General features: G+C 42.5%; 1 protein-coding gene across 1 annotated transcript in view; it reads left to right on the plus strand.

Annotated features, from left to right (window-relative positions):
* PELI2 (pellino E3 ubiquitin protein ligase family member 2) overlaps positions 1-23,197 on the plus strand; it is an 83,053-nt gene extending 59,856 nt beyond the window's left edge. The window contains exons 3-6 of the mRNA XM_083618010.1: positions 8,796-8,897; positions 13,090-13,287; positions 14,823-15,011; positions 17,148-23,197. Of these exons, the coding sequence (XP_083474136.1) occupies positions 8,796-8,897; positions 13,090-13,287; positions 14,823-15,011; positions 17,148-17,714 (1,056 nt within the window). The 3' untranslated portion in view covers positions 17,715-23,197. The remainder of the gene's footprint in view (positions 1-8,795; positions 8,898-13,089; positions 13,288-14,822; positions 15,012-17,147) is intronic.
* Positions 23,198-26,595: the final 3,398 nt, after the last annotated feature.

Consider the following 26,595-nt stretch of genomic DNA (forward strand, 5'->3'; position numbering starts at 1 on the left):
GTACGTCATAAATATTTTATCTCTACATCATTACGGCTAAAGTGTTCTGATTATAAAATTATTTAGTACAATAATATTAAATAAGTTTTGGTTGTATTGCACAGGCATAGCCAAAATCATTTAGCAACAGATAATGGTAAATTGGTAAACGGGACATGGGTGGCACTGTGGGTTAAACCACAGAGCCTAGAACTTGCCAATCAGAAGGTCGGCAGTTCAAATCCCCACAACGGGGTGAGCTCCTGTTGCTCAGTCCCAGCTCCTGCCAACCTAGCAGTTCGAAAGCACGTCAAAGTGCAAGTAGATAAATAGGTACCACTCTGGCGGGAAGGTAAATGGCGTTTCTGTGCGCTGCTCTGGTTTGCCAGAAGCAGCTTTGTCATGCTGGCCACATGACCCGGAAGCTGTACACCGGCTCCCTCGGCCAGTAAAGTGAGATGAGCGCCGCAACCCCAGAGTCGGTCACGACTGGACCTAATGGTCAGGGGTCCCTTTACCTTTACCTAATGGTAAATTGTACCAAGGGCAAAGAGTAAGGCTTACATTATTATGCATAGCCCCAAAAATGTTAGGAGTGTGTTGGGTTACCAAAAGCAAGGACTATAGAGAGATGTTAGTAGTGCTAACTTTATGTTATAAAATGACATAATTTTAAGGGTTTTGGTTGTTGTTTTTGTTTTCCTTAAAAAAAGATGAGGCTACCCAAGACCTGCTGCAGAGTGAATTTAAGGAAAGGCTTCCCCTTTTGAGCTCTTTACAGTGGTACCTCGGGTTACATACGCTTCAGGTTACAGACTCCGCTAACCCAGAAACAGTGCTTCAGGTTAAGAACTTTGCTTCAGGATAAGAACAGAAATTGTGCTGTGGTGGCGCGGCAGCAGCAGGAGGCCCCATTAGCTAAAGTGGTGCTTCAGGTTAATAACAGTTTCAGGTTAAGAACGGACCTCCGGAACGAATTAAGTACTTAACCCGAGGTACCACTGTACTAATGTGCTAGAGTTTCTGTTGCATTTCGGATGTTTGTGCCTGAGAGCAGATACGTAAAGCTATAGGAAGCAGGGTGGACTAATTTTATATCAAGACCACTTAATTGGTCTTCAGCTGGTAGAACTGTAGCAGGGAATTGGCATCCCAGTGCCACTCTCCTTTTTGTTTATATTGCTTAATACGAGGACAAGTAGGATGGGGGAGAAGGACAGAGTGGGTCATGATGGGGGGGGGATCCCAAGTCTGAAAGACTGGAAGACTGCTGATTTAAATGTTTTCCTATTTGTATTTTAGATACTTCCTAGACAAAACCACATAGAAATCAATTACTTTCACCATTAAAGCATGATTACACAACCTAAGGTGGTAATTCAAAACTTGCGCTCACATGTCATCTGAAGAGAGAGTTGAGAACATCTGCAAAATTAATGGACTTCTGGTTGACCCTCTATAATTACATTTGAATCTCTTGAACAAGAGTTGAAGATATAAGTACACAAGGCTTTCCAAAAGAAAGAACTAGGTGCTACTGGGGATATAGGTCACATCCTCACCATACATTTAAATCGCTTGGTTTCCCCCAAAGAATCCTGAGAATTGAAGGTTGTTTAGGGTGCTGGAAATTGTAGCTCTGTGAGGGGTAAACTAAATTTTTCAGGATTCTTTGATGGAAACTGTGTGTTGAATGTGTGGTGTGGATGTTCCCTATGGCGCTATTTTCCATGGGACAGAAAGTAAATGTTCTGGTTGGCTGACAGATAGTCATAAATATTTGAGAAAGGAAACACTGAGCTCAAGATGTTCAGTGGATTGTATAGCAGCCTTCCTGATGGGATGATGCACTCCAGACATCTGAAGGGCACCAGATTGGGGAGGGCTGGCATATGCAGTATGAGAACACTCAAGCTGCCTCTGTGAATGAATGGCCCTGTTGAGATACAGTGCTGTTTCCTGGAAGCAGGGGTAGGAGCTGGATCTTAATACCTGTGATAGGTCCCTGCGGCTGCTGTTTCAAGCCCCTGATAGTAATATCGCTTATGGCTGTTTTGTGCTAAATTCTAGTGCTTGGAGATCAAAAGGCAGATATATTTCCCCGCTGTTTTTTTCTTCTTCTCATGGAAAAGCAGCCTTCAACCAGCTGTCCCCCCCTCCCCCCGTTTGTGTTTTGCTATTGCACAGCATTAAGGGATGCCAGTTGTGTGCGTAATCGATGGCATTTTGGCAAGGGTTAATTTCTTGTCTCTGCTCATTTCTCACGAGAGAGATTGGGAAGCTGTTTAAAGGTCTCTCTTAAAGTGCCTATCGAGAGTATCTTTGGCTGTCAATACAAAATAGATTTGCGTCAGATTCAGTTTGTAGTGTCCGAAAATAATGGAGTTATTTGATGGGTCTTATCTCATTAGCGTGCTATACCAATGAGAGCGCCTGCTGTTTACCCACTCAGACTCTGACCTCATTGGAAGCAGTATTACAGAACTTACAAACCATCACTTTATTTTTCCTGCTCTGATCCCAATTTACAGTGGAATGTGTGTATATTCATAGTTCTAATGAAGGATTTGGCATTATAGCTATTTGGGCTCAATAATATGAAATCTAATCTGACATGTTTGGTCTTGATTGTTACCAGCTATGAGACTCTCTCTCTGTGAGTTAAAGGAAGCGAATATTGATAGTTGCACTATGCTGGTTCAACTGGTTTTGACACCTATCCAAAATTGACTCTCTTAGTTTTGCACGAAACCATGTGTTGTGGTGAGAGGACTCAACAGACAACATTTGCTATGTACCTTGTGGTGACTGCAATTAATTTTTCACTATCTCTCTCTGCCTGATGGTGCAATGAATTGGTTGGGGAGCAATTGTTATTGGAATAATTGATCAATCTTCTCTGGATTTAAGTCAGACATTTATGTGCAGGTAAAGTATAAATTTTATAAATTATTTCCTTTGAAGTTTTCTGTGCAGCCATTCCAAAGGGGCAAGCCACTTTACCTGTTCAGAACAACTGCATGGTGTACCTCAGCAATGTTGGAGGTTGGGGACAAGTACAGTTCAGACTGGTGGAGAATTGTACATAAAAATCAAACTTCCTATATGTAGAAATTGAGCACACCCTAAAGTGTGCTCTCAGACTCTTTTTTCTCAATTGAAAATAAAAATGCAATTTAGAATTAATACGAATATCATTGTAATGGATGTGCTCTCCCATTTCCAACCACAAATTCATACACACCACATAACTAGTAAATAAATTTGGCTGTGCTGTTGTGAGCAGGTGAGAACAATTTAAATGTATATGGGCATTTTCACCAGAAGTACAGAAAAACTCTCAAGGGAGGGAGATTTTGTGGGGTGGAGGTGAAGGCACTGCCAAAATGTTTTTTAAAATAATGAGTAGTTTTGACTTAGTCCTACTTTAAAAAATATTTTTCACCTTTATGTTCTGCAGCATTAAATTCTCAGTGGGATTCAAAGTGTTTTAAGCGCTTCCAAAATGCACATGCTTAGCTGAGTTATTTTTTAAAAGACCTTATCTTGCAAGAAAAAACACTGAAGATGGCCAGGTGTGTGGTTAAAAACATGTGGGAATTCTTTTAAAAATGGTTTCTAATATTCTGCTTCAGATGGGCTTCCTTCTCGGCACTCAAAGCTCATGAGGTTTCCATGGCAATGTTCTCTTTTGCTAAAGGTTACCAGAAAATTACACTTAATGGCTTTATTGGCAATACAGATCAATTTCACTTCCCAGATTTACTGTTGTCTTACAACATAGAAGCAGTAATTCTGGCCAATTAATTTTCATCTGGTGTGTGTTTAACAAAATAGCAGTCTTCTCTACATATAAAGTGGTGGCAGTCCAAAGACAGATGGTGACATCCCTCATCTGTCCATTTCACCGCCCTCCCATTTCCAACGACTGCTGTTTAGCAAGAGGAATAGACTTGATAATGCCAGGGCCAGCCCAGCCATAAGGCACACTGCACACTTAGGTGGTGGAACCCCACCATAGCTGTCAAGCGTCCCTTATTTGGCGGGACAGTCTCTTATCCCAGCGCCATGTCCCGCTGCTGTCCCTTATTGATGATGTCCTTTAAATTTCCCGGGTTTCAAAGGAAGCAGCTCCTCTCCCTCCCTCCCTGCCGGCCAGGGAGGAGGGAGGCTCCAACTGTGTTGCTTGGCTGCGTTGCTCACCCAATAAGGAGTCTAAGAACAACTGGGGGGTGGAGCTTGCATGCCTTGTGCCGATCAAATCAGCCGTGTTGCCTGGGGACTCGCCTTTGCTCAGCGCTTCCCAGCAGAGAGGTGACGGTGGTTTTCCTTGCTGCATCCCCTTTGCCGGGTTGCTGCGCTGTGGGAACCAGCACTTGAGGCTTCGTTTGGCTGCTGGTTGACTAAAATCCCTTATTTTGGCTGCTGATCCCTTATTTTCGAGCCTGCTGGTCCCTTATTTTTAAATCTGTAAGTTGACAGCTATGCACCCCACCTGCCACCACCAGATTAAAGGAGCAGTGGCAGTGGGGGGGGGGGCAATCTCTTGCTGATGCTGGGACTTCTCCAATAACAGTGGGAAGGCTTCTGCAGTGGCACTGGAGACTCCCAAGTAAAACGTGCATGGATTGGGGACCTCAGTGTCTAAAGCCGCGTGCATGTGACTAGGGCTAGGGTGAAAGGGCTGCTTTTGTTATAAAAGTAGTACTGTTTAAACTAAGTTTAAATCCAGCACAATACTTTACATAACGCATCCTACACACACATATGCTGGTATTTGAAAATATTCATTATTCTCATGACTTAGGGTTTTGGCTGCCATTGCAGGGGCTGAGCCCCTTTTATGTCTGTGGTGTCCAATTAAGAATTGCTATTGAAAATATGATATTAACCATGTGTCAGTGATGTGAATAGTGAATTAGTTCATGCATTTCGAAAGAATAAATAGAAAGTGTTGCTGAACGGGGTTGGGGGTGGGGAATGGCAACTAGCTATTCTGTTTTTGCTTCCATAACCTAGGTTCCAGAAGCCATTTCTATTCCCAGTTTCTAACACAGGCATGTGCCCACCCCACCCCCCATTGGTAGAAGTGGCTCCTCAGTGAAAACAAGTCCTAAGAAAAACGGCATAGACCTTGATTTTTGATTACTAGGAATCTTGTAGCCATAAATGCATAATGTATCAAAATTCTTGGTGAACTTAATTGGCTTTTTTTGGTTGAACTTTGAGCAGTTTTCTTTCTGCATGATGGGGTACCATATACTCTTAATTACATTAGTCCTGTATTTTGTTACAAAAATCAACCATTTTTAGTTCAAGTTGTTCTACAGGTCTGCTCATAATTCAGTTTTAATGATTCCAAATACCACAGCTTTCTTATCTGTTAAGCAAAATGACCAGTTGAACAACATCTGTTAGTAATAGTTAACAATAAATCTATACAGTTGGTCTAGAGAACCAACGGACATATAAAGGGTTTAGGAAAATAACAAAAGTAAATCTGTGAGTGGTTATTTTAACAAGAACCAAATATTCATTTAAGAAGTGGAGTTTGAACATTAGCAATGTGCTATAGGATATTTAGAATAAATGAGAAGTTTTCACCAGGTCTTAAATGTCAGCTCATGCATCAGTTGGATTTGTGTGGAAGTCTGCCATGGCCTTTCACAAGCTAATGAGGACAGAATTCCACTCTAGTACCCTAGGCAGCAGAGCTAAAAATAACTTATTAGGAATATCCTGCCCCAATTAGTTCCCTAGAGGAAAAGGAGTCAAATTTGCTTGAACAATTGTCATTCATATTAATGATGCCAAATTCTCAGTTTAAATGGGATGGGGGCATTAGAAAAATAAAAATGAATTTGTTTCACCGAAGCAGCATTTTGTGCCAGACTCTCACTTAGCGTCTTATTTTGTTTTCCAGTTGTGTATAGCACTGGGCTGCACGTTTTCTGCTATGCTGCCCTTATTCTTAAGCATGTTCAGCCTAGGATCCAGAGTTTGTAATGATTATGGCACTTTGGCAGTTCACTCCTAACAAGCCACCGGAGTCCTTGACTATGTAAATCAGGCTACTATGCCTGGTAAAGCTGCACTGACCCCTTTTCTAATTATGAGCAGGTGTCTCGTTGCAGTTTGCCCTTCCATGTGGGCTAGTAGCTTCTGTAGACACAAAGGTCTTTTAACTAGTCTCCCAGTCCCTTGCACCCTTTATCAAGCCAAGTCATCTGTAAAGCCTTCATCAAAGTGAAGTCTGTTTCTGACCTGTACAGATGGTAGCCCTTTATTGTTCCCAATTTATTACTGCAGCAGAAATCAAAAGGGCACAGTCTTAGGGAGGAGAGAACCCCTTAAAAAAATAAAAATAAAATTGAACTTAAAGCTAAGGCAGAGTCAGATGCACTCACCGTTCTCTACTTTTGATGCATTTTTTACTCAGTACCACACACAAATTCAGTAACATTTTGAAATCCCTGAAAGAGGAGCTTCTATCTTGGAGCATCTCAGAATGTTATGTTAAGACTTTTCATTGAGCAAGGATGCCAACTTGAATAAAATATTGGGGGGGGGGGGGACAGGTAAGCCCCGCCCTGCAAAACCCATCAGAAGATGCAGCAAACAACATACCATTTGAATGGCAGTGTCCATTAACTTTGGGCCCCCCCGTCCACCTCAAAAATGGGGGTGGGGGCTGAAGAGACCTCAGAGCCTAGGAGTTGGCTCCTATGTCTTTGAATATTTCACAGTTCCTTGTGTGAACTCCAGTCCTAAACAATCCTTTCATTGTTTGCATAGCCACTTGGGGCCATTTAGAATATTGCTCAGCAACAGAATTGGTTTGTCACAGTGTATGTGCTCAACAAGAAGACAGTTGTGGTTTTCTGACTGTTGTGCTTTGTATGAAGTGTCTGTTTCTCTTAACTATTTGGGGGTTTTTTGAAGTTGTACTTTACATTGTTAGATGTATGCTTAATGCACCTTAGGTGTGCACCCAAACAAATAAAAACCAGTGAAATGGCCCTTATCATCCAATAGCTGAGAAGCCCTGGGTGTTGGCTGATATTCTTTCAACTTTCTTCCACTTCTAATCAAATATCTAAACAGACAGAGACAGAACAGAATTTAGGGTCATTTATCTCTAGTGAACTGGCCGCCAGACTCTGTTCTCTTTTATGGAAAGTTCCAGCTTTTGAAGCATATCTGTCACCACTGTGGCTTCATCTTTCCCCTTTATTATGGGAGGGTCCTTAGCTCAGTGTCAGAGACTGGTCAGTGAATGCCAGCTGACTGCTTTTTATTTAACTGTGCTTCAGAGAAGCTGCCTTAGTAAAATTGCTTTCAAAAATCATTTCTGCTTTTCATAGGCACTGTTGCTTTAATTTTATGATCCTGGAATTTCTGTATAAAAGCCAAAGGAGAAAAGGGTGGGATTCAACTAATGGGTTCCATCAGTGGAAGTCCTATGAGAAGATTTTCTCTTGTGCAATGGGGCTTTCCCCCCCCCCCCACTGTGGGGGGGGGGGGCGTTGGAAAAATCCCTGCAACAGCATGTGGGAGGAGAAAGGGGAAAGAGTTCTGTCTGGTAAGCCATAATGCCTGCCCTGGCTGAACAATCACATTGAATTCCTCCCAGAACATACCGTATTTTTTGCTCTATAAGACACACTTTTCCCCTCCTAAAAAGTAAGGGGAAATGTGTGTGCGTCTTATGGAGCGAATGCAGGTTGCGCAGCTATCCCATAAGCCAGAAGAGCAAGAGGGATTGCTGCTTTCGCTGTGCAGCGATCCTTCTGGCTGTTCTGGCTTCTGGGATAGCAATGCAAAGCCTCTTCAGGGCAGCAGGAAGAACGCTGTTCGATCCCTCTTGCTGTTTTGGCTTCTGGGATTCAGAATCTTTCCCCCCCTTGTTTTCCTCCCCCCAAAACTACGTGCGTCTTATGGTCTGGTGCGTCTTATAGAGCAAAAAATACGGTAGTTAAAAGCTGTGGGTGGTAGTCAGTAAGTTTTACTCATAGTAGACCAATTGAACTTAATGAACATTGATTTCAATGTTTACTCTGAATAAAACATAGCTGACTGCTATCCCAAATTATTTGTTTATAATTTTTTTAAAAGTTAATTTCATTTGTGATTAGCTCAGCTATCAAGCAAGTTGATGAAAATACCTTTTTGTTCTAAAAATGCTTTTAAAATATCTGACCAGTATTTGGCAAATTTGGCAAATCTGTTTTCACCTGTCGCTCAGTACATGGATGCTTTTCGGTTTGGTCCCTGATATCTCTAGTTAAAGACTCTCTAGAAGCAGAATAGGCCTGGAAAAGGTACAGTACCTGTCTTTGAAAGCCACTGCTCCTTCAAGGCATCTGGGTTAGATTTGGTAGACATGGTAAAGAAAACAGGCTGTTTTTCTTTTTTGATTATGGAAGTGGGTCATTTGAAAAAAATTGTGTGCCCAAAAGAGAGAAAGTGTGAAAAGTGAAACTTGCATGGTTGCATTCAATATTCGTTTGTCTTGATTCTATCTTGGTTTGTTTTTTAAAGGACAGATCTTCGTAATTTTCTGTTCATAAACAAGAGCTTTGCTCGTGAGGGGGAAGGGTCACACCTTGCATGGGAAGTCCCTTAGCTATGCTCTTTGTTGGGATCCAGAGTTGCGGCTGAGCCACACTTGCTGCAAACCGCATAAACAAATTGAATTAGCCAGGATAGGGAGAAACTCGGTAATGGCTGTAACAGCATTTACAAATGTTGAAGTGATGTGCTTTTTGCTGACTCGGGCGTTACTTAAATAAAGCAGGAACTGTCTTATTCCACAGGCCATCAGTTGTAAAGGGCAGCACAGTATATCCTACACGTTGTCAAGAAGCCAGACGGTGGTAGTGGAATATACACACGACAAAGATACAGATATGTTTCAGGTAAGTGCATTTGCATGACCTAAAAACAGCTGTTTGTGGGCTTTTACAGCGTATTTCCTGTGTGAAGATGTCCTGAAATGGCTTACAGAAATGGTGTCCTGGAGTACAGGGTTTATTCTCAGATGTTGCTCTCTCTGAAGGAAGGGTCTCACCTGCTGGTTCCTACATGGGCAGGTTGCACATTGGTTTTAGAAGTGCACACTGGGAAGCTTTGGTACACGTACATGCAGCAAAGTATGTGCTTTGTTGTCATATGTGACTGCACACTAACTACTTGCATACTTGTTTTTCTGACACTGAAAAGCTTTCCCACTATCTCACTCTGAACTGTCACAGCTCTTTTTTTGCTCAGTGTGTCATCCTTTCAAAATTCACTACTGGCTTTTGTTGCTGGCAAAAGTGTAAAGGCATTCTACAGGCCTTTCAATAATAATCTTGAGCCTGGACTGTGTCCCACTCTTGCTCTTTTGAAAGCACTCCCAGTGGGAACTGGTGGTGGCTGCATTATTTATACTTTCATTTAGTGATGCTCTCTAGGTCTTTCCAATGACATATTCATTCAGCAGTAAATATACTGAGTTACAGATGCTCAAAAATAGGTTGTTGGTTTTCTTCCAGGAGCACAAACAAAGCCATTACTTAAACGCATTGTTTCAGATTTTCATTCGTGGCAGAGGTAGTTCTGGAGCGTTTAGACAGTGGATGGGTTCATCTGTTTTTCTTTGTTCCTGCATGTACCTAGATTCAGTTAAAATACTTTCTTCCACATCCCTATGTGCTTCGCAGCGATGAGAGGTCTCTTGTGCTTTCAAAGCACAGTGCGTACTAGAATATTGTTTGTTAATTTAAAAACCTGCCTGTCTTTTGGAAAACTCAACATATTACATGGAGCTCCCAGTGTTGTCCTATTCTTCCACTATGTGGGTCCATTTCTCTTTAGATTCACTAGTGTTAGGGGATTAGATGCTCCTTGGTCCATTCACAGTCATGATGTATACAGTACTATCTTATGCCACACAAAATACTGTATTTCTATGCTGTGAACCATCCTGAGATCTATGGATAAAGGGCAGTATACAATTATTATTAATTTATTTATTAGTAATATGCGATCCTATACATATCTAAGGGGACATGGGTGGTGCTGTGGTGTAAACCACTGAGCCTTGGGCTTGCCGATCAGAAGATTGGCGGTTCGAATCCCCGCGATGGGGTGAGCTCCCGTTGCTTGGTCCCAGCTCCTGCCAACCTAGCAGTTTGAAAGCACACCAGTGCAAGTAGATAAATAGGTACCGCTCCAGCGGAAAGGTAAACAGTGTTTCCGTGCGCTGCTCTGGTTTCGCCAGAAGCAGCTTAGTCATGCTGGCCACATGACCCGGAATAACTGTCTGCGGAGAAACGTTGGCTCCCCCGGCCAGTAAAGCAAGATGAGCGCCACAACCCTAGAGTCGTTCGCGACTGGACTTAACTGTCAGGGGTCCTTTACCTTTACCTTTATACATATCTGGGCTTTCTGAGAATGCCAATTTGTACTGAAAATGCAAGGCTCATGTTTGGGATAAATATGTCTAAAATGAGCTGACAGTTCATTGATTCATAAACTGTAGGATTTTCAGCTGGGTTCGATTTGTTTTGGGGCAGGGAGAAATACAGGGTGAGTCCTTTAAAAGAGGCCCCGTGGATACAGAGTACACATGTTCCACGGGGCATTTTTTAAAAGACTCACCATATACAATGTTCCACATTGGCTCCCTTTACTCCAACACCCTGTGGTCTTGCTTTGATCACCCCACTTGAGCCAAAGTTGTTGAATATCTTCAAGGAGTGAAGTGGTTGTGTTATGCTAGATCGAATAGCAGACAATGTGTGAAGCTTTCTAGGTGATTTATATTACAAATGTTGGACTATTACAGTTGGCCTTTAGACATAGAGGGGGTGGTATTTCCTTAACTGTTGAACTAAGAACATAAGTAGAACTTGCTGGATCTGCCAGTGGCCCATATAGTCCTACCCTGTTCTCACAGCCGCCAGCCAGTTTCCCCCCGAATCCTGCAAGCATTTTTTTTTAAAGAAAGAGAGGGTGGAAAGGGACAGGCACCCGGGAATAAAAACTTTGGCAATCCCACCCACCATTGAACCCGATGTGTTTTGACAATACACGATTTTGGCTTTATGCGCTATTCCTGGACCATAATCCCAGCGTAAATTGAAAGTCGCCTGTACTATATTTTCATCTTTTCTACAGAGGTGCTTGATTAGCATTTTAGTAGAATAAAAGCAAGAGGGCTTATCTTCGCTACCCTGTCTTCCACAGCAAATATTTCTAGCAAATAATAAATCCGGCAGAATTTTGCAGTTAGAATGTTTCATAAACTCAAATGACACAGCAAAACAGCACAACCCTGTAGCTTGGTAGTCAATGTCAAATATTAGAAGACAGCTTTAAATCGAATCCTCTTTTTTGGAAGAAAGAATCCATGCGATTCAGATATTTAATCTGATATTTAATTTGCCGCATGTTTCTTTCCAATTCTTAGATGCACAGAGACCCAACTTAAAATCTGTTGATTTCCTTGCTGTTGTCTAGGAAGTTCCTAATTCTGGTTTATGGCATAGCTCCAAGAAGCAACATTAGTCTCTTCAAGAGCAAGACAAATATATATTACTTTTACTGCAGTTAAAGCGGTAACAGAAATTCAGGGTTTGCCACGTTCATTTTCACCCATCACAGTGTTTCTGCTTCTGAGCAATCTGTAATAGTTTTTATGCACACCCCTAATACCTCTTCTTTTAATAAGTGAAACATTCAAGTGCAGCCGTTGACATCTTGATGCCAAAAGGAGTCAAGTAATACCAATGAAGCAGAAAATTTGGGGAGGGCTTAAGCTCAGTGGTAGAGCATCTGCCCTGTGTACAGAAGGTCCCAAATTCAATTCCTAGTAACTCCAGGGCTGGAAGGGACTCCAGCATGAAACCCTGGAGAGCCACTTCCAGTTAGTGTAGACAGTACTGAGCAAGATGGAGCAATGTTCTGACTCAGTATAAGTCACCTTCTTACATTCTGTGCTCCTAAAATATTTCATAGAAAGGTGGAGCCATGAGCACGTATGCATGCTGCAATATAGCTCCCTCTCTGGGTGAAATGATTTCCTCCTTAGCATTTAGTGAAAGGCGCTGTGGTCTAAACCACTGAGCCTAGGGCCTACCAATCAGAAGGTCAGTGGTTCAAATCCCTGTGACGGGGTGAGCTCCCGTTGCTTGGTCCCTGCTCCTGCTAACCTAGTAGTTCGAAAGCGCATCAAAGTGCAAGTAGATAAATAGGTACCACTCCGGCGGGAAGGTAAACGGCATTTCCGTGCGCTGCTCTGGTTTCGCCAGAAGCGGCTTAGTCATGCTGGCCACACAAACTGGAAAAACTGTCTGTGGACAAACGTCGGCTCCCTCGGCCAGTAAAGCAAGATGAGAGCCAGAGTTGTTCGCGACTGGACTGCCAGGGGTCCTTTACCTTTACCTTTTAAGAGACATTAGGAGAATTCATTCTTGTGCTAAGGTATTGTTCTACCATGGCAAGCAATTTCAGCTTGTCAGATAGAGTGACCCCCCCCCAATCCACCAATGCACCATGCTGTTCTGGGCGTTCTCCCCCCAGAAGACCAGGAATTATTTTGGTGGGAGCCATGCGAGGAGAGGAGGGGGAAAGTCCCACCGAGAAGGCCTTCTGCTAATGGAACTCATTAATTGAACCCATTGTGTTATAATTTAAGGGTGTCTTAAAAGTAATTCAGGATCACTTAACATTGTTTTGTAGAGTGGATCTTTTAAATCTAAAAACAGACAAAAGCTTTTATACATTTTTGTGGGGAGCAGGGGGATTTTCTGACGGGCTTGCTTTTATTACAAGTCATTCAAATTTTGAAGGTACCCCACGTAACTAAAACAGTTTTGGAATGAGAGCAAGATGCCTACTTACGTTTATTGTTGATTTGTGGATAATACTTGAATCTACCTGGATGTACAAGTTACCCATAGATTTTTCTTATTTAAGGTTTCACATGCTCTCACATTGCGTAGTTCTCCAAAGAGTCAGTCAGTCAGTTTATTGTGTTTTAGCAAACAACCTTTCTACACATAATGTATAATGTAACAGTATCATCTAAGGTATTTCTCTAAAATATGTTTTCAATGTCTTCAGGTTGGCAGATCGACAGAGAGCCCCATAGATTTTGTTGTAACAGATACAATTTCTGGCAGTCAAAATGGTGATGAAACTCAGATCACCCAAAGCACCATCTCCAGGTTTGCGTGCCGCATTGTCTGTGATAGGAACACACCATACACAGCCAGAATCTTTGCAGCAGGATTTGACTCTTCTAAAAACATATTCCTTGGGGTAAGTACATGTAGTTTCTCTGCAAGCCTTTCTGTCGTGATAACTTGTTGCATAAACCAGCCCTCTTATCACAACTTGATGGCTGTTTGCTGGCATTCAACTGCTGATTATTTTTTCTTAATATGAACACATAGTACATAGGAAACTGTCAGATTATTGTCCATCTAGCCCCAGCATAGTCTACTCTGAATGGCAGCAGCTTTGCAGTGTCTCTGCAGTCCAAAATCTTTCCTATCACTTGCTACTTGATCTTTTAAACTGGATATTCTAGAATATCAATTTGGGATCTTCTCCATGCAAGACTATGTGCTGCATCATGAGCTAATGTTACCATAGTAAATCTGAAAGTAGGATTGATTAATCTCACCCTTTGCTTCCTCATTGCAATGTGGAATCAAGTTCCCAATTGGGCAAAATTGACGATAGAGGAGGTGATGGAATGCTAGTGGAATTGCAGAAAGGCCCATCCTTCCATTTGCTTGAGAGGTGCTGGAACTGCTGTCTGTAAGCTTGGTTACCACGCTGAAAGAGGAGGTCCGGCAACTTGAGGCCCACCTGTCCACACTTCAAGCCACTGGGTAGCATGAGGACATTCTTGCTAGACTAGAGTGGACTGTGCTGGAACAGAGATGTAGGCAGAGTACCCCTAGGGAGGAGGAAGATTGCCCAGTTCAGGAGACAATACTCTGGAGGAACATGACACAAAAAGTAGGACTATCAGGAGCCATGCTGTGTCTCTGGAGCTACAAAATTGATTCTATGCCCTCACCTCAGACTCTGATTCTTGGCCAGAGAAACAAGAACAGTGGTTGCAGACCTCAGAAAACATCAAGGTGGCAGCAGAAGGTACAGCGTACAGAACAATTCCTGCTGCTTCCCAGAGAAGGAGGAGTCATGTGGTGGTGGCGGCAGGTGACTCCTTATTGAGTGTTATAGAGGCAGCAGCAGTGTGTTTCATGGTTTCATTTATCTCTACACAAATGCACAGAGTATGAGAAACAAGCAAGAAGAACTTGAGCTCTTAATACAGGATGGCAAATATAGGCTGCTGGGGTGAGACTCATGAATGGAATGTAGAAAGTGAGGGGTACAACCTGCTCAAATGGAATAGATCAAACAGGAAGGGAGGAAGAGTAGCAATATATGTAAATGATGTGTACACTTGTGAAGAGATCCATGGCTTGGAACATGGAAGGCAGATTGAGAGTAGGGAAGGAGGCAGTTTTTCAGATAGTTGGGGCTAGGCTGTTTAGGACTTTAAACACTAATGTGATTTTCTTTCTGTCCCTTCTGATATAGAGGCAACCTGTTTTTTTAGCCAAACTATTAGTAATAGTTGTAATTGTGTGCAGATGTTTACTTTGCTGTTCTGTGCTAAATGTTGAGTTTAGAATTCGAAGCAACCCTTCCTTTATTATAGCTATTTTTCTTTGGGAAACTTACTTGTGGTTGCAATCTTGAATACCGTTACAAGTTTTGAATGTGGAAAGGCTGAGTAATTTATCTTTTATTTCTTCCTGTGGCCTTCTATATAGGAAAAAGCAGCAAAATGGAAGAATCCCGACGGACACATGGATGGATTAACAACCAATGGCGTTCTAGTCATGCATCCAAAAGGAGGGTTCACTGAAGAATCGAAACCGGGAGTCTGGCGGGAAATTTCGGTTTGTGGTGATGTGTATACTCTGCGGGAAACAAGATCTGCTCAGCAAAGAGGCAAACTAGTAAGTTGGGAAGTTCATGACAGCGGTTTTATTTCAAAACTTTCTAGCCATATTTCTCCATATTACTCAAATCGGCTTCCATATGAAAAGAAACCATAATTAAAAATGCAACCTAGATAGCATAAGGAGTAAAGCAACAGAAACAATACAGCAAACAAAGCACTAATCCTCTAGTCCTAAAAATCTCCTAAATAAAAGTGTCTTAGCACCAGGAGAAAGGGGCCAGGAAGACCTAGCTAGCAATCCTTGAAAATGTGGTAGCTAATTAATTATCAGTTAATTATTGAGATAACAGCCCTTAAGATATAATAATAATGGAATAATTATTATTTATATGCTGCCCGTCTGGGTTGCCCCAGCCACTGTGGCCAGCTTCTAACAAACTGTAAAACTACAGTAAAAATATACTGATCCTAGGCCTAAAGCTCAATGCTGCCATTTTCAATAAAGCATAGAAGTAGCTAATAAGCCACTGAAGTTGGGGTAATAATTCTGTTGGGTGCCCTCACACCAGCTTCCAGCTAGGACTCGTGATGTTTTGCAATACTTGTAGCCTCAGTGGCAGCCCCAATAGAGCATGTTGCAGTAATCTCACCTTGATGTTACCAAAGTGTGCATGATGGTAGCCAAGTCTTTCCATACCACTGGGAATTGTCCCTTACTGGGCTCACAGTGGTTGCCTTGTGGTATGTCGCAGGTTAACTTGAATGGTGGCTTAATGTTTTGTCCTATCCTGTGGCCTTATAAGGGAGGGGAAAAATCCATCTTGCTCCAAAAATGGAATGTCTCCTGAATGCTAGGCAGAAAATGCTGCTTTGCATTCTTCTCAGCCTGCAGTTTATGTGATGGATGGTTCTGACCATGACTGTGAGAGTCTGCAGTATGACCTTTCTGCTTCATTTAAATCCAAACTTGTTGCTGACGAATTGCGTGCCAAAAGAACAAAAGTTTCAGAAGAGTTTTAGTTTTGAACACAATGCGCGTGACAATCTTGAAGTAATTCTGGCCTTGTCTCCTAATAAGCTGAGCCAGTGTGGTGTAGTGGTTAAGAGAGGTGGACTCGTAATCTGGTGAACCGGGTTTGATTCCCCGCTCCTCCACATGCAGCTGCTGGGTGACCTTAGGCCAGTCACACTTCTCTGAAGTCTCTCAGCCCCACTCACCTCACAGAGTGTTTGTTGTGGGGGAGGAAGGGAAAGGAGAATGTTAGCCGCTTTGAGACTCCTTCGGGTAGTGATAAAGCGGGATATCAAATCCAAACTCCTCCTCTTCTTCTTCTGAATGTGTGAAGACATGCCTGTTGATGATTTCTTGCACTTTTTGGCCACAGTTGTGTACAATTGTGGCCAGACTCACTGTGCATGCATATATAGTGATACCTCAGGTTACAGATACTTCAGGTTACAGACGCTTCAGGTTACAGACTCTGCTAACCCAGAAATAGTACCTCGGGTTAAGAACTTTGCTTCAGGATGAGAACAGAAATCGCATGGCGGTGGTGCGGCGGCAGCAGGAGGTCCCATTAGCTAAAGTGGTACCTCAAGTTAAGAACAGTTTCAGGTTAAAAACGGACCTCCAGAACGAATTAATTTCTTAACCCGAGGTACCACTGTACTCTTGCCAACTTGCCATGTTATGCCTCTGACAAAGTGGGCTTTGTTACAGTAAATGTGTTTAGACTTATAAGAGGCCACAAGACCCTTGCCACAACATCATAGTATCATGGCTATCCTGCAGGATCTGTCAAAAGATATTACTCTTGTTTATTCAGTTACATCAGTTTACATGACACATTGAATGACATGTGCATTGTAAGTTCCACTCCTTTTGCCTAATTTAGCAGTAAGCAAGACGACAACAGTTGAGGAGGAAATGGAGATACCAGGACAGAAAGGAATTTGGTTTTGCTTTTTTTGTTTAATCTGTAGCAGCTTGCTGTAGAAGAGGGGCTATTGCATCAACATTTCTACATAAAATCCATGTAGGAGAAGAGAAGGAAGCTGAACGCTACATTGGATGTACAAGAGGCTGACAGAAAAGGGGTGTGTGTGGAAAATGCATTGCGTGGGGTGGGGTCACTTCGCTTCAGAATGAATTAGCTGTCAAACCGTTCTCCATCTCCGTCTGCCCTTTTAGGTGGAAAATGAAACCAACGTCCTGCAAGATGGTTCTCTCATTGATCTGTGTGGAGCCACACTCCTGTGGAGAACAGCAGATGGTTTATTTCATACACCGACTCAGAAACACATAGAGGCTCTACGGCAAGAGATCAATGCAGCGAGACCCCAGTGCCCCGTGGGGCTGAACACGCTGGCGTTTCCCAGCATCAACCGCAAGGAAGTGGTGGAAGAGAAACAGCCCTGGGCTTACCTCAGCTGTGGCCACGTCCATGGCTATCACAACTGGGGGCACCGTAGCGACACAGAAGCCAACGAGCGTGAGTGTCCTATGTGCAGAACCGTTGGTCCCTATGTGCCTCTCTGGCTCGGGTGCGAGGCAGGCTTTTATGTTGATGCTGGTCCTCCAACGTATGCTTTCACCCCTTGTGGGCATGTGTGCTCGGAGAAGTCTGCCAAATACTGGTCCCAGATCCCACTGCCACATGGTACTCATGCGTTCCATGCTGCCTGCCCTTTCTGCGCTACCCAGCTGTCCGGAGATCAGAACTGTGTCAAACTTATTTTTCAGGGTCCAATTGACTGACGACACCATTTTACAGATGACCACGATAAAGCTCACATGGTTAACAATTTACTGTGAAGATAAAGAATTTGCCACTAACTCTAGATTTTACCTTTTTATAGGATTGTTATTAATGAGGGCTTTTCGGGGGCGGGTTGGGGGGAGAAACCAGCTGGGAGTAATGTGGAGTGTGGTGATACACTGATACCTGGAACCAAACAGATATCAGTGGCATTGCATGCTCAACAGAAGCATGTTCATGATGACATCTTCTTGGTAAAATTGTAGTATATTTGTAATATTTTTTTCTTAGTACCCTTGATCAGAAGAAGAAAAAAAAAAGATACCAATGTCTTAATGATTTTTTAATCTTGGATTTTTTAACAGAAATGCTTTTCTTCTAAACTTTGACAAGCCTTTAAGACACATATTTTTTCAAGCTAAAAGGAGCATACAGAATGTAATTTGTCTGTCCTTTTCTCTCTCTCTCTCTCTCTCTTTTTAATTTGCAATATAATTAACTTGAATAGTTCATTCTCAAAGAGGATGTACTGAATGTGTGAGCAAACCTGGGTGAATGTTCACTAGATACATGCATTAAACAAGCCGTGAACACGAAAGGTTGGCTTCATAAACAATAGCACAAAAATATTATGGAATTCTGCAGTGTGGTGTAATGCAGCTGTCCAAAAAGAAAGAAAAAATACTCAAAATTACTTGAAATTTGGAGATCGCTGTCACTTCGCATATTAATGTCTTTTTGACACAGAAGTTACCCTTGCATGTTCTTCCTGTATTTAGCATTACGCGTGAAACATAATGTGGGAAGATTTAAGATACGGGTTATCTGGTCCAACAGATGTGTTAGGTCACTTTTTTTATGTGCAAAAAGATTAGTTTGCTTCTGACTTTCCTGAGGCAGCACAACTCTCTGACAGCCACTGTACTACCACCCTGCCATGTGTTTTATAGATTTCGCACCAACATTAAGCTAATTTGTGACCAACCTTGGGCCCCTTCATACGTTGTCATAGCGTTGCAATAGCCACTTTTCTATGGCTTTATCCTTTGCCCTTACTGTGTGTTTGAATGACTTTGTTATATGGCTGTGCCGTGTTGTGCATGCCCTTTCCACCAAGGCTGGTCTTGCCTACATGGCTCCATCATTTTCTGGTGTTGCTGCAGCACCATGGGTTGAAGCCAATGAAAACTGGCTCCTTCACCAATGTGGGAACACAGGATTTTGCGATAACATGAAAACAGCTTTCATGAAAACCCAGGGATGGTAAGGCACAATATGATATCAGCCCTTTTCAGCTTTGCATCTGATGCAATTTGTGTTACTTTTTACATATATGCAGTTACATTCGCCATGTTCACAGTTTTCTGTCCGTTTCTAATTCTGCCTTTTTGGCTTTATTGCCACTTGATATCGTTTCCCCTTGCATGTCTTGGCCCTGTGAGCAAACTGACTTGTTATAAATCTAGTTATTTAAGTGGCTGCTTTGCTACATCAGCAAGAAGGTTTCGGTCTGCTCTCTTGCAAAACGTAAGACATGCTGGCCAAGATGTGATGGCTGGTTTGGGACACTCTTTGAGTCTTAAGCATGCGAGTCAACAAGAATCCTCCTACAGATGGTTAAATATTTGGTAGCTATTTTGAAATCAGTAATTAAAAATAAGCTGTTTTGCTGAGCTTCCTTCTATGATGCTGTCCAATGTGCAAACATCCTGCAATAGTTTAACACAGTTTATTAACTTTTCAGTTTGCCATCTGTCCTCCCCACCCTCCTTTTCTCTATTTTGAGATTCAGAGAAACACCAAATGTTACTATTAAATACCCAGAATTAATTCATCCCCTATGTGGTTTGAAATTCCTGGTTTGAAGTGGGTGGGTGGAGTTGTGGGAAAGGAGGCAACTCAGTGCTCATTGTGAACTGACTGGGATTTCATGTGCTATAATGCCCTTACCATATTCGCATTTTCATCTGCTTGGGGTATTTTTATGCTTCTCCATCCCCCTCCCACCGTACTTGTGGTATCAGAGGTATTAGTTCTTCAATGTTGACATGAAAAAAGAACCCACAGGGAAAAATTAATTGCACATCTGAAGTGATTCTGGCAGTTTGGATCTCCATTTTGTTAAATTCACAGCAACCCCTTGCTATGTGTGTGCCCTTTGTATAAATATATAATTTATATGATTTTAATATATTGTGTATATACTTGAACTGGCCTGTTCATATTTTGGATGTAATATTGTTTTATAGTTAACCTTTTAAACATTTTCAGATGTTCATTGCCCACTGGGTGATGGGGCATGTTGTTTTTATCTGCTGCTGTTTAATACAATTTTGCTGTATAAAAAAGTTCAGCATTTTAAGTTGATGCACCAATTTCTTTTGTTTGGAAAGGTTTCACTCACTCTGCTGCATTTTCTGTCAAATGCCATACTCCGTAGCTTGCCTGCCCCACTCAGTAGGTTGGGAAATAGGGCCAATTGTTTTATAAACACTTTGTCCTAGTGCCTTTTTAAAATGAGTGCTCCTCACCTTTGATATTCCTCAAGACAAATGTGTAGCTCAAATTCTGACGATATCCCTGTTTTTGTGTCATGGTTTGTAAGGTTTGCAACCCCATCCTGATCTTTTATCATAGGTGCCTCAGACCCCTCCTTTATTCTGTCTGCTGCTCTCCAGGCTCTGTTATAAAGAGGCCTTTTGCCGACTGGCAAAATATCATAAAATCAGAGTTTTGAAATCTGCCTTGCTTGCCAACTTCAAGGGCAGAAAAAACACAGTAGCGATGACTCAGGCCCTGCTCAGGTGTAGAATATTCCCACAATTAGGTTTCCTTCCATGTGTGAATGTATACCTAGAGATTGTTCCCACTTCAGTTGTGGATTACATTGAAGCTACTCCAGACTCTTTCAAGAAGGATCCATTGGACTGTCCAGCCTGTCATTCTGAATCCTTTTTTGTGACCTAGGCTCCGCACGGTGACAGGTGCACCTAGTGGGTGGATTGCTGGTGGGCCGCTTTGAGAAACAAGAGGAACTGATTTACTGTAACATTAACGTCAAACGTGATGGATTCACCCCTGTTTTCATTGCATTTTTGTGAGAAGGAGAATGATGTTGGAACAGTTGGAAGATTTCCCAGGTTTCCATAATGCTCAGGCTGTGTTCAGTAGCTCTGAAGCACTGACTTCTCTGGCATGCTCATTTCCATAAAGTTTTCCAGTGTTCTGTATATCCAAAGAGTTGTCCAAATTGCATTGCTTTTCACTCTTCTCGTAGTTCCTAAACTTCCTAGTTGAAGTTTAGATTATCCCAGACTTTACCATGAATGGCAAAACTAGTGTATAAGATCTCTGTTGTGCTGCCATGATTGTCAGTGTTTGAGAGCACATTGAATCCGGACCCATGCTCCATTGCTGATTAGCACGAGAAATACTGAAGTCAGAGGAGTTAAGTTCTCTCTGAATCAATCCAGATTTTGTTGAACAAAGTCTCATTGTGGCTAACACGAGTGAGTGATACTGCTGGCGTGTAGGGCATAGGTAGACTTCACAATTTTTTGCCATTGAAAGCTTTCATACCTCCATGTTGTAAGACATTGACTGGTTTAGTAAACAATAGTTTTACCTATGTTGTGTGCATCTGTCTCTGAAAGCATCATAACAATATGAAATCTGGGTTTTTTTCCACTGAACTGTTCTTGTTTAGCTGCTTCCAAACAAGCTTTGTCTAAACTCCAACTTCTGGCTCTAAACCTCTTTTGCTGCTGATGCTTGTATGTCTTTCTCACTATTTCTAGGTAGAAAGTACAGGAGTAGTTAATGTCTGTAGAGAGGAAGTTCATTTTGAACTGCCTAAGATTGATTTATGATGGCTACATGTTCCATGGAAGTTGGCTCTCCAGTTCTGGATAACCCTTTTTGGTGCACCTGTTTTTAGAGAATAGCCTAATTTAGAAAATCCATAATAACTTACTCTTCTAGCCCCAGCTCTCCTTTTTGCCCCAGATTTGATTTTAAATGGGCGTGCCTTAACCAGTCATATCAACCCCATGATCCAAACGACTCTGGAAAATAATTTGAGCCCAGCAGCAACTTTGGTCCCTTAAAAATTTAGTGAACAGTCCTAAATTGTTCTTGAGATGTAACTTTCCCCTGCAGAGATCAGCAAACCATTTCCCTTTAAAATAAGCAAAACAAAAAACAAAAATTCCTATCGATCCCAAGTTGCTTATGCAAATTTCTCCTTGGCTTCACTGAGAAGCTTGCTTGGGGGGAAAAAAGAGCATTCATTGTTTTGAGAGAGGTGGTTTCTTTGCAGCAAAGCAAGCAAGGAGTCTTGTGGCACCTTAAAGAATATCAAATTTATTGTGGCATCAGCTTTCAGAGACTCAAACACACTTTGTCAGGCTTGATGAGCCCATGAAAGCTCATGCCGCGATAAATTAACTGGTATTTAATTTGCCCCAAGACTTTGTGTGGTTTAGAGCACTTTCTAGTTTTTGATAGCTGTTGATCTTGCTGGCGCAGAAAATGCATGTGATAATTGTTTGAAGGGCAATCTGGAAGGAAGAGCAAAGCAGGGCAGTGGGTAGTTGTGGAATCGGAGTGATTTGGGATTTTAACCTAGCCAACCTGTGCTGTTTCTTGACCAGAATGGTGGTGGTGTTTAACTTTGTCAGAAAAGCCTATTTCAGAGAAAGAAAAGCGATCAAAGTACTTGATCTTCTCTGAGCCATAAACAGGAGGTGACTGAGGGCTGAGATGGTCACCCAGAAGTCGTGAAAAGCATTTATTTTATTTTATTTTGCCACATCTCTTCCCCATCAATGGCAATACCATTTCAGTCTTGTTTCAGACCATAGCACACAGCCTCTGGCGTAAGTTTCCAGATACTTGCTGAATACTGTCTAGAACAAGCAGTGGCTCTTCCCTCTGATGCCCCCTGCCCAGCCTGATCTTCAAGGTTCTTTCAACAAAGGTGCCAGGGACGGAATCTGAGACTGTTTGCCTGCAAAGCCATGCCTTTGCCAATGAGCTATGGATTTTCCTGAGGCTCCTATGGTAGTTTGCCATGTATCTGAGAGAGATTTCAGCAGCAAGCCCTCTGCAAACGCATTTCAAGGCACACATGACTTTTTGACATTCTCCTTGTGAACTCGGCACCTGGATAAAATTGTAGCATGATCCAACAAGTAAAAGTCTATTTTTGCTATGCTCTAAATACATTTCTTAAAAACAAAACAAAAACCCAAGCCCAAATTTCAGAACTGCATCTCATTCCCATGAGCCCACTGGGAATGGGGGTAATGGCAATGTTTACTTCAAAAGTGTTACCAGCTGTTGAACGTTCTGAGTTATGTTTGTGAAAGCTGGCCTTTTATATACATCAATGTGAATGGATATTAACACAATTTAACTGTTGTACGTTTTGGAAGTACAAGCCATTTTACAGGAGGGGGGAATAAAAGGTATTCGAGTATTACCACCTGACTCCTTTTGATTCTTTTTCACTCTTCAGAGCTGTCAGAGGAATTCAGTGTTTGCTTTGTGAATAATGCTTAAAGGCAGCGCTGCATTGTGTGACCAGTTGAATAAATATTTGTGTGAGAGTGAAAGAGCAAGTGAGAACGCCCTCTTACTAGATCTGAGTAGTTATGCTAGTGCCATGGATGGACGGACCTCTTTAGTGGACCCTAATTCATTTAAAATGCTGGCAACGATATTTGAATGACACAAATTTAGGTATTTTGACATAAGATTTCAAAGGAAAACAAAAATGAAAGCTTCTCTAGACTATGGTTAATATGGTGAAAATTGAGCATTGGGTCAAGCGAAGGAGCAAGAAGGCTAATGTGGTCTGTCTCTAACTGCCTCTTTTATTTGGGAACCACTTGGCTGCAGTTCAGCTCCCTGTGCCTAAGTGCTAAGTCCTGCTGCGGTAACCTGGTGGGAGGGGCTGATCAGGTGGGTCTTTCCTAGCTGGGTGTCAGTTGGGTAGAAATTACCCCTACAAGTGCACACATTTACAAACACCCAGAAATACTAGCAGTCAAATCTTGGTCAAATGAGGAATAGAGGCGTCCGGAAAGTTTGATGTAAAACTGAAGTCTGTGTGGCATAATTTGGACAAATCCAGTTTCATGGGAATTAGGTGTTGTGAAACTCTGCATTGTTAACTTTCTTCTTGTGCAAAAGAGGAAGCCTTACGTCAGATGAGTTCCCAGAGTATATGCCATCCTTGGGCTGCCTTTGTTGGCCCAGATAAAAAACAACACCAAGCCATACTTTATTAAACCCTGCCCAGCCACTTAGCTATTGATCCCTTTAACATTGTCTGAAACCATGGTATCTTGTTTTACAAAACTTTGTTTGCTTTAAGTACGGCTGGTATTGCGTGTGAACACAGCATCCTTCCTTAAGTGTGTGTTTTTTTGGCCACTGCACCCCTAATGCTTACCAAGCTACAAAGGCAGTAGGTAAGAGCAGTTAGAAAACAAGCTAAATAATGCAGAAACAAGCCATGGTTTGTTTTTATCGTCTGTGGGGCAACTCATGGTCAAACCATGGCTTAGCATAATGTGTGAACCAGGCCATTGGCAATATATATTGGCGCAGCTTTGCTTGCTAGCTGTTCCCTGTCTTCATGTAAGGAGATTGAAAGGGAATGGCTGGATGATGAGGAATGGAAAATGTCGAAGGAGAAAGATTCAGCAGGAGAGGAATCCAGGGCTTTAGGAAATCCACTTTTCTGACAATTCTTCCTGAAAACTTAGCGCAGCAGCTTGGACGCAGCTTCCACCAATTCTCAGCTCAGAGCTTTTCTTTTTATCTCAATAACTTAACGCATACAAGTAGAAAGGGATGGAGGGTGGGCAGATCCTCTAGGACAGGGCGTCCCAACTTTTCATACCAAGTGAGCTGTAAGAGTACTTTGACACGGAATCTGTGAGCCGCACACTACCTAGTTGCAAGGGGAAGTAAGACCAAAACCTGACTCCCAACCCCCAGCCCTCATGCTGCCTTTCCAAAGCCATGCAAGTGAGACACTGGGCTTTGGGAAATAAGGCACGAGGCCTCTGACAGGTTCTTAGATATCATATCAATGGTATTTGCCAATTTTAGCAAAACTTGAATGTTCACATTCTGTTCTAAGAAGCCCAGTTAAGAGATGTGAATGAAACACACAGCTTTATGGCCACTGCAGCTACATCCTCTTCTGGCTTATCACAGAATCATAGATTTGGAAGGGACCCCAAGGATCATCTAGTCCAACCCCCTACAATGCAGGAATATGCAGCTGGCTAATGCGGGGATCAAATCTGCAACCTTGGAGTTAATCAGCTCCATGGTCTAACCAACTGAGCTAACTCTGGCAGGTATTCAGTTTCCGAGCTTCTCGGTTTTCAAGACTTGCAGTCTATTCCCTCCCCCCTCCCCACCAAGTTGGTATAAAAAACCCCTAAGGACTAGAAACTTTGTGGGTTTTAAAAAAATATAGGGATGGAAAATATGAAGATTCTGAAGATACTAAAGTCTGCCTCATATCTGGCTGACTGACCGAACCCAAAGGGTGCTCATCAATGGTTCCTCTTCATCCTGGAGAAGAGTGACTAGTGGGGTACCACAGGGTTCTGTCTTGGGCCCGGTCTTATTCAACATCTTTATCAACGACTTGGATGATGGACTCAAGGGCATCCTGATCAAATTTGCAGATGACACCAAACTGGGAGGGGTGGCTAACACCCCAGAGGACAGGATCACACTTCAAAACGACCTTGACAGATGAGAGAACTGGGCCAAAACAAACAAGATGAATTTTAACAGGGAGAAATGTAAAGTATTGCACTTGGGCAAAAAAAATGAGAGGCACAAATACAAGATGGGTGACACCTGGCTTGAGAGCACTACATGTGAAAAGGATCTAGGAGTCTTGGTTGACCACAAACTTGACATGAGCCAACAGTGTGACGCGGCAGCTAAAAAAGCCAATGCAACTCTGGGCTGCATCAATAGGAGTATAGCATCTAGATCAAGGGAAGTAATAGTGCCACTGTATTCTGCTCTGGTCAGACCTCACCTGGAGTACTGTGTCCAGTTCTGGGCACCACAGTTCAAGAAGGACACTGACAAACTGGAACGTGTCCAGAGGAGGGCAACCAAAATGGTCAAAGGCCTGGAAACAATGCCTTATGAGGAACGGCTAAGGGAGCTGGGCATGTTTAGCCTGGAGAAGAGGAGGTTAAGGGGTGATATGATAGCCATGTTCAAATATATAAAAGGATGTCACATAGAGGAGGGAAAAAGGTTGTTTTCTGCTGCTCCAGAGAAATGGACATGGAGCAATGGATCCAAACTACAAGAAAGAAGATTCCACCTAAACATTAGGAAGAACTTCCTGACAGCTGTTTGACAGTGGAATTTGCTGCCAAGGAGTGTGGTGGAGTCTCCTTCTTTGGAGGTCTTTAAGCAGAGGCTTGACAGCCATATGTCAGGAGTGCTCTGATGGTGTTTCCTGCTTGGCAGGGGGTTGGACTTGATGGCCCTTGTGGTCTCTTCCAACTCTATGATTCTATGATTCTATGATATCCAATGCTTATGAAAAGGACCTTTGAAGTGCCTTCCAACTCTCGACTGCTCTGTCAACTTCACACACAGAATCAATCTGCCTTGGCTGCCATCACTGTTACAACGGCAACTTGCTCTGAATCTCTCACAATAGCCTATATTCTGTTTCTCTTGGCTCCCCTCCTATGAAATATTCCTGGCTTGATCAGGTAGGAGCTTTTAGAGTGTGGCAAATCTCTTTCTCTGATCAAAGTCCTCATTTTCTCTCTTCTGGTGATTAACTAATACCAGTCTCACTCTTCTAGTGTGGGTGAC

Source organism: Podarcis filfolensis (assembly GCF_964270895.1).
Source record: "Podarcis filfolensis genome assembly, chromosome: 1".
NCBI classification, from domain to species: Eukaryota; Metazoa; Chordata; class Lepidosauria; order Squamata; family Lacertidae; genus Podarcis; species Podarcis filfolensis.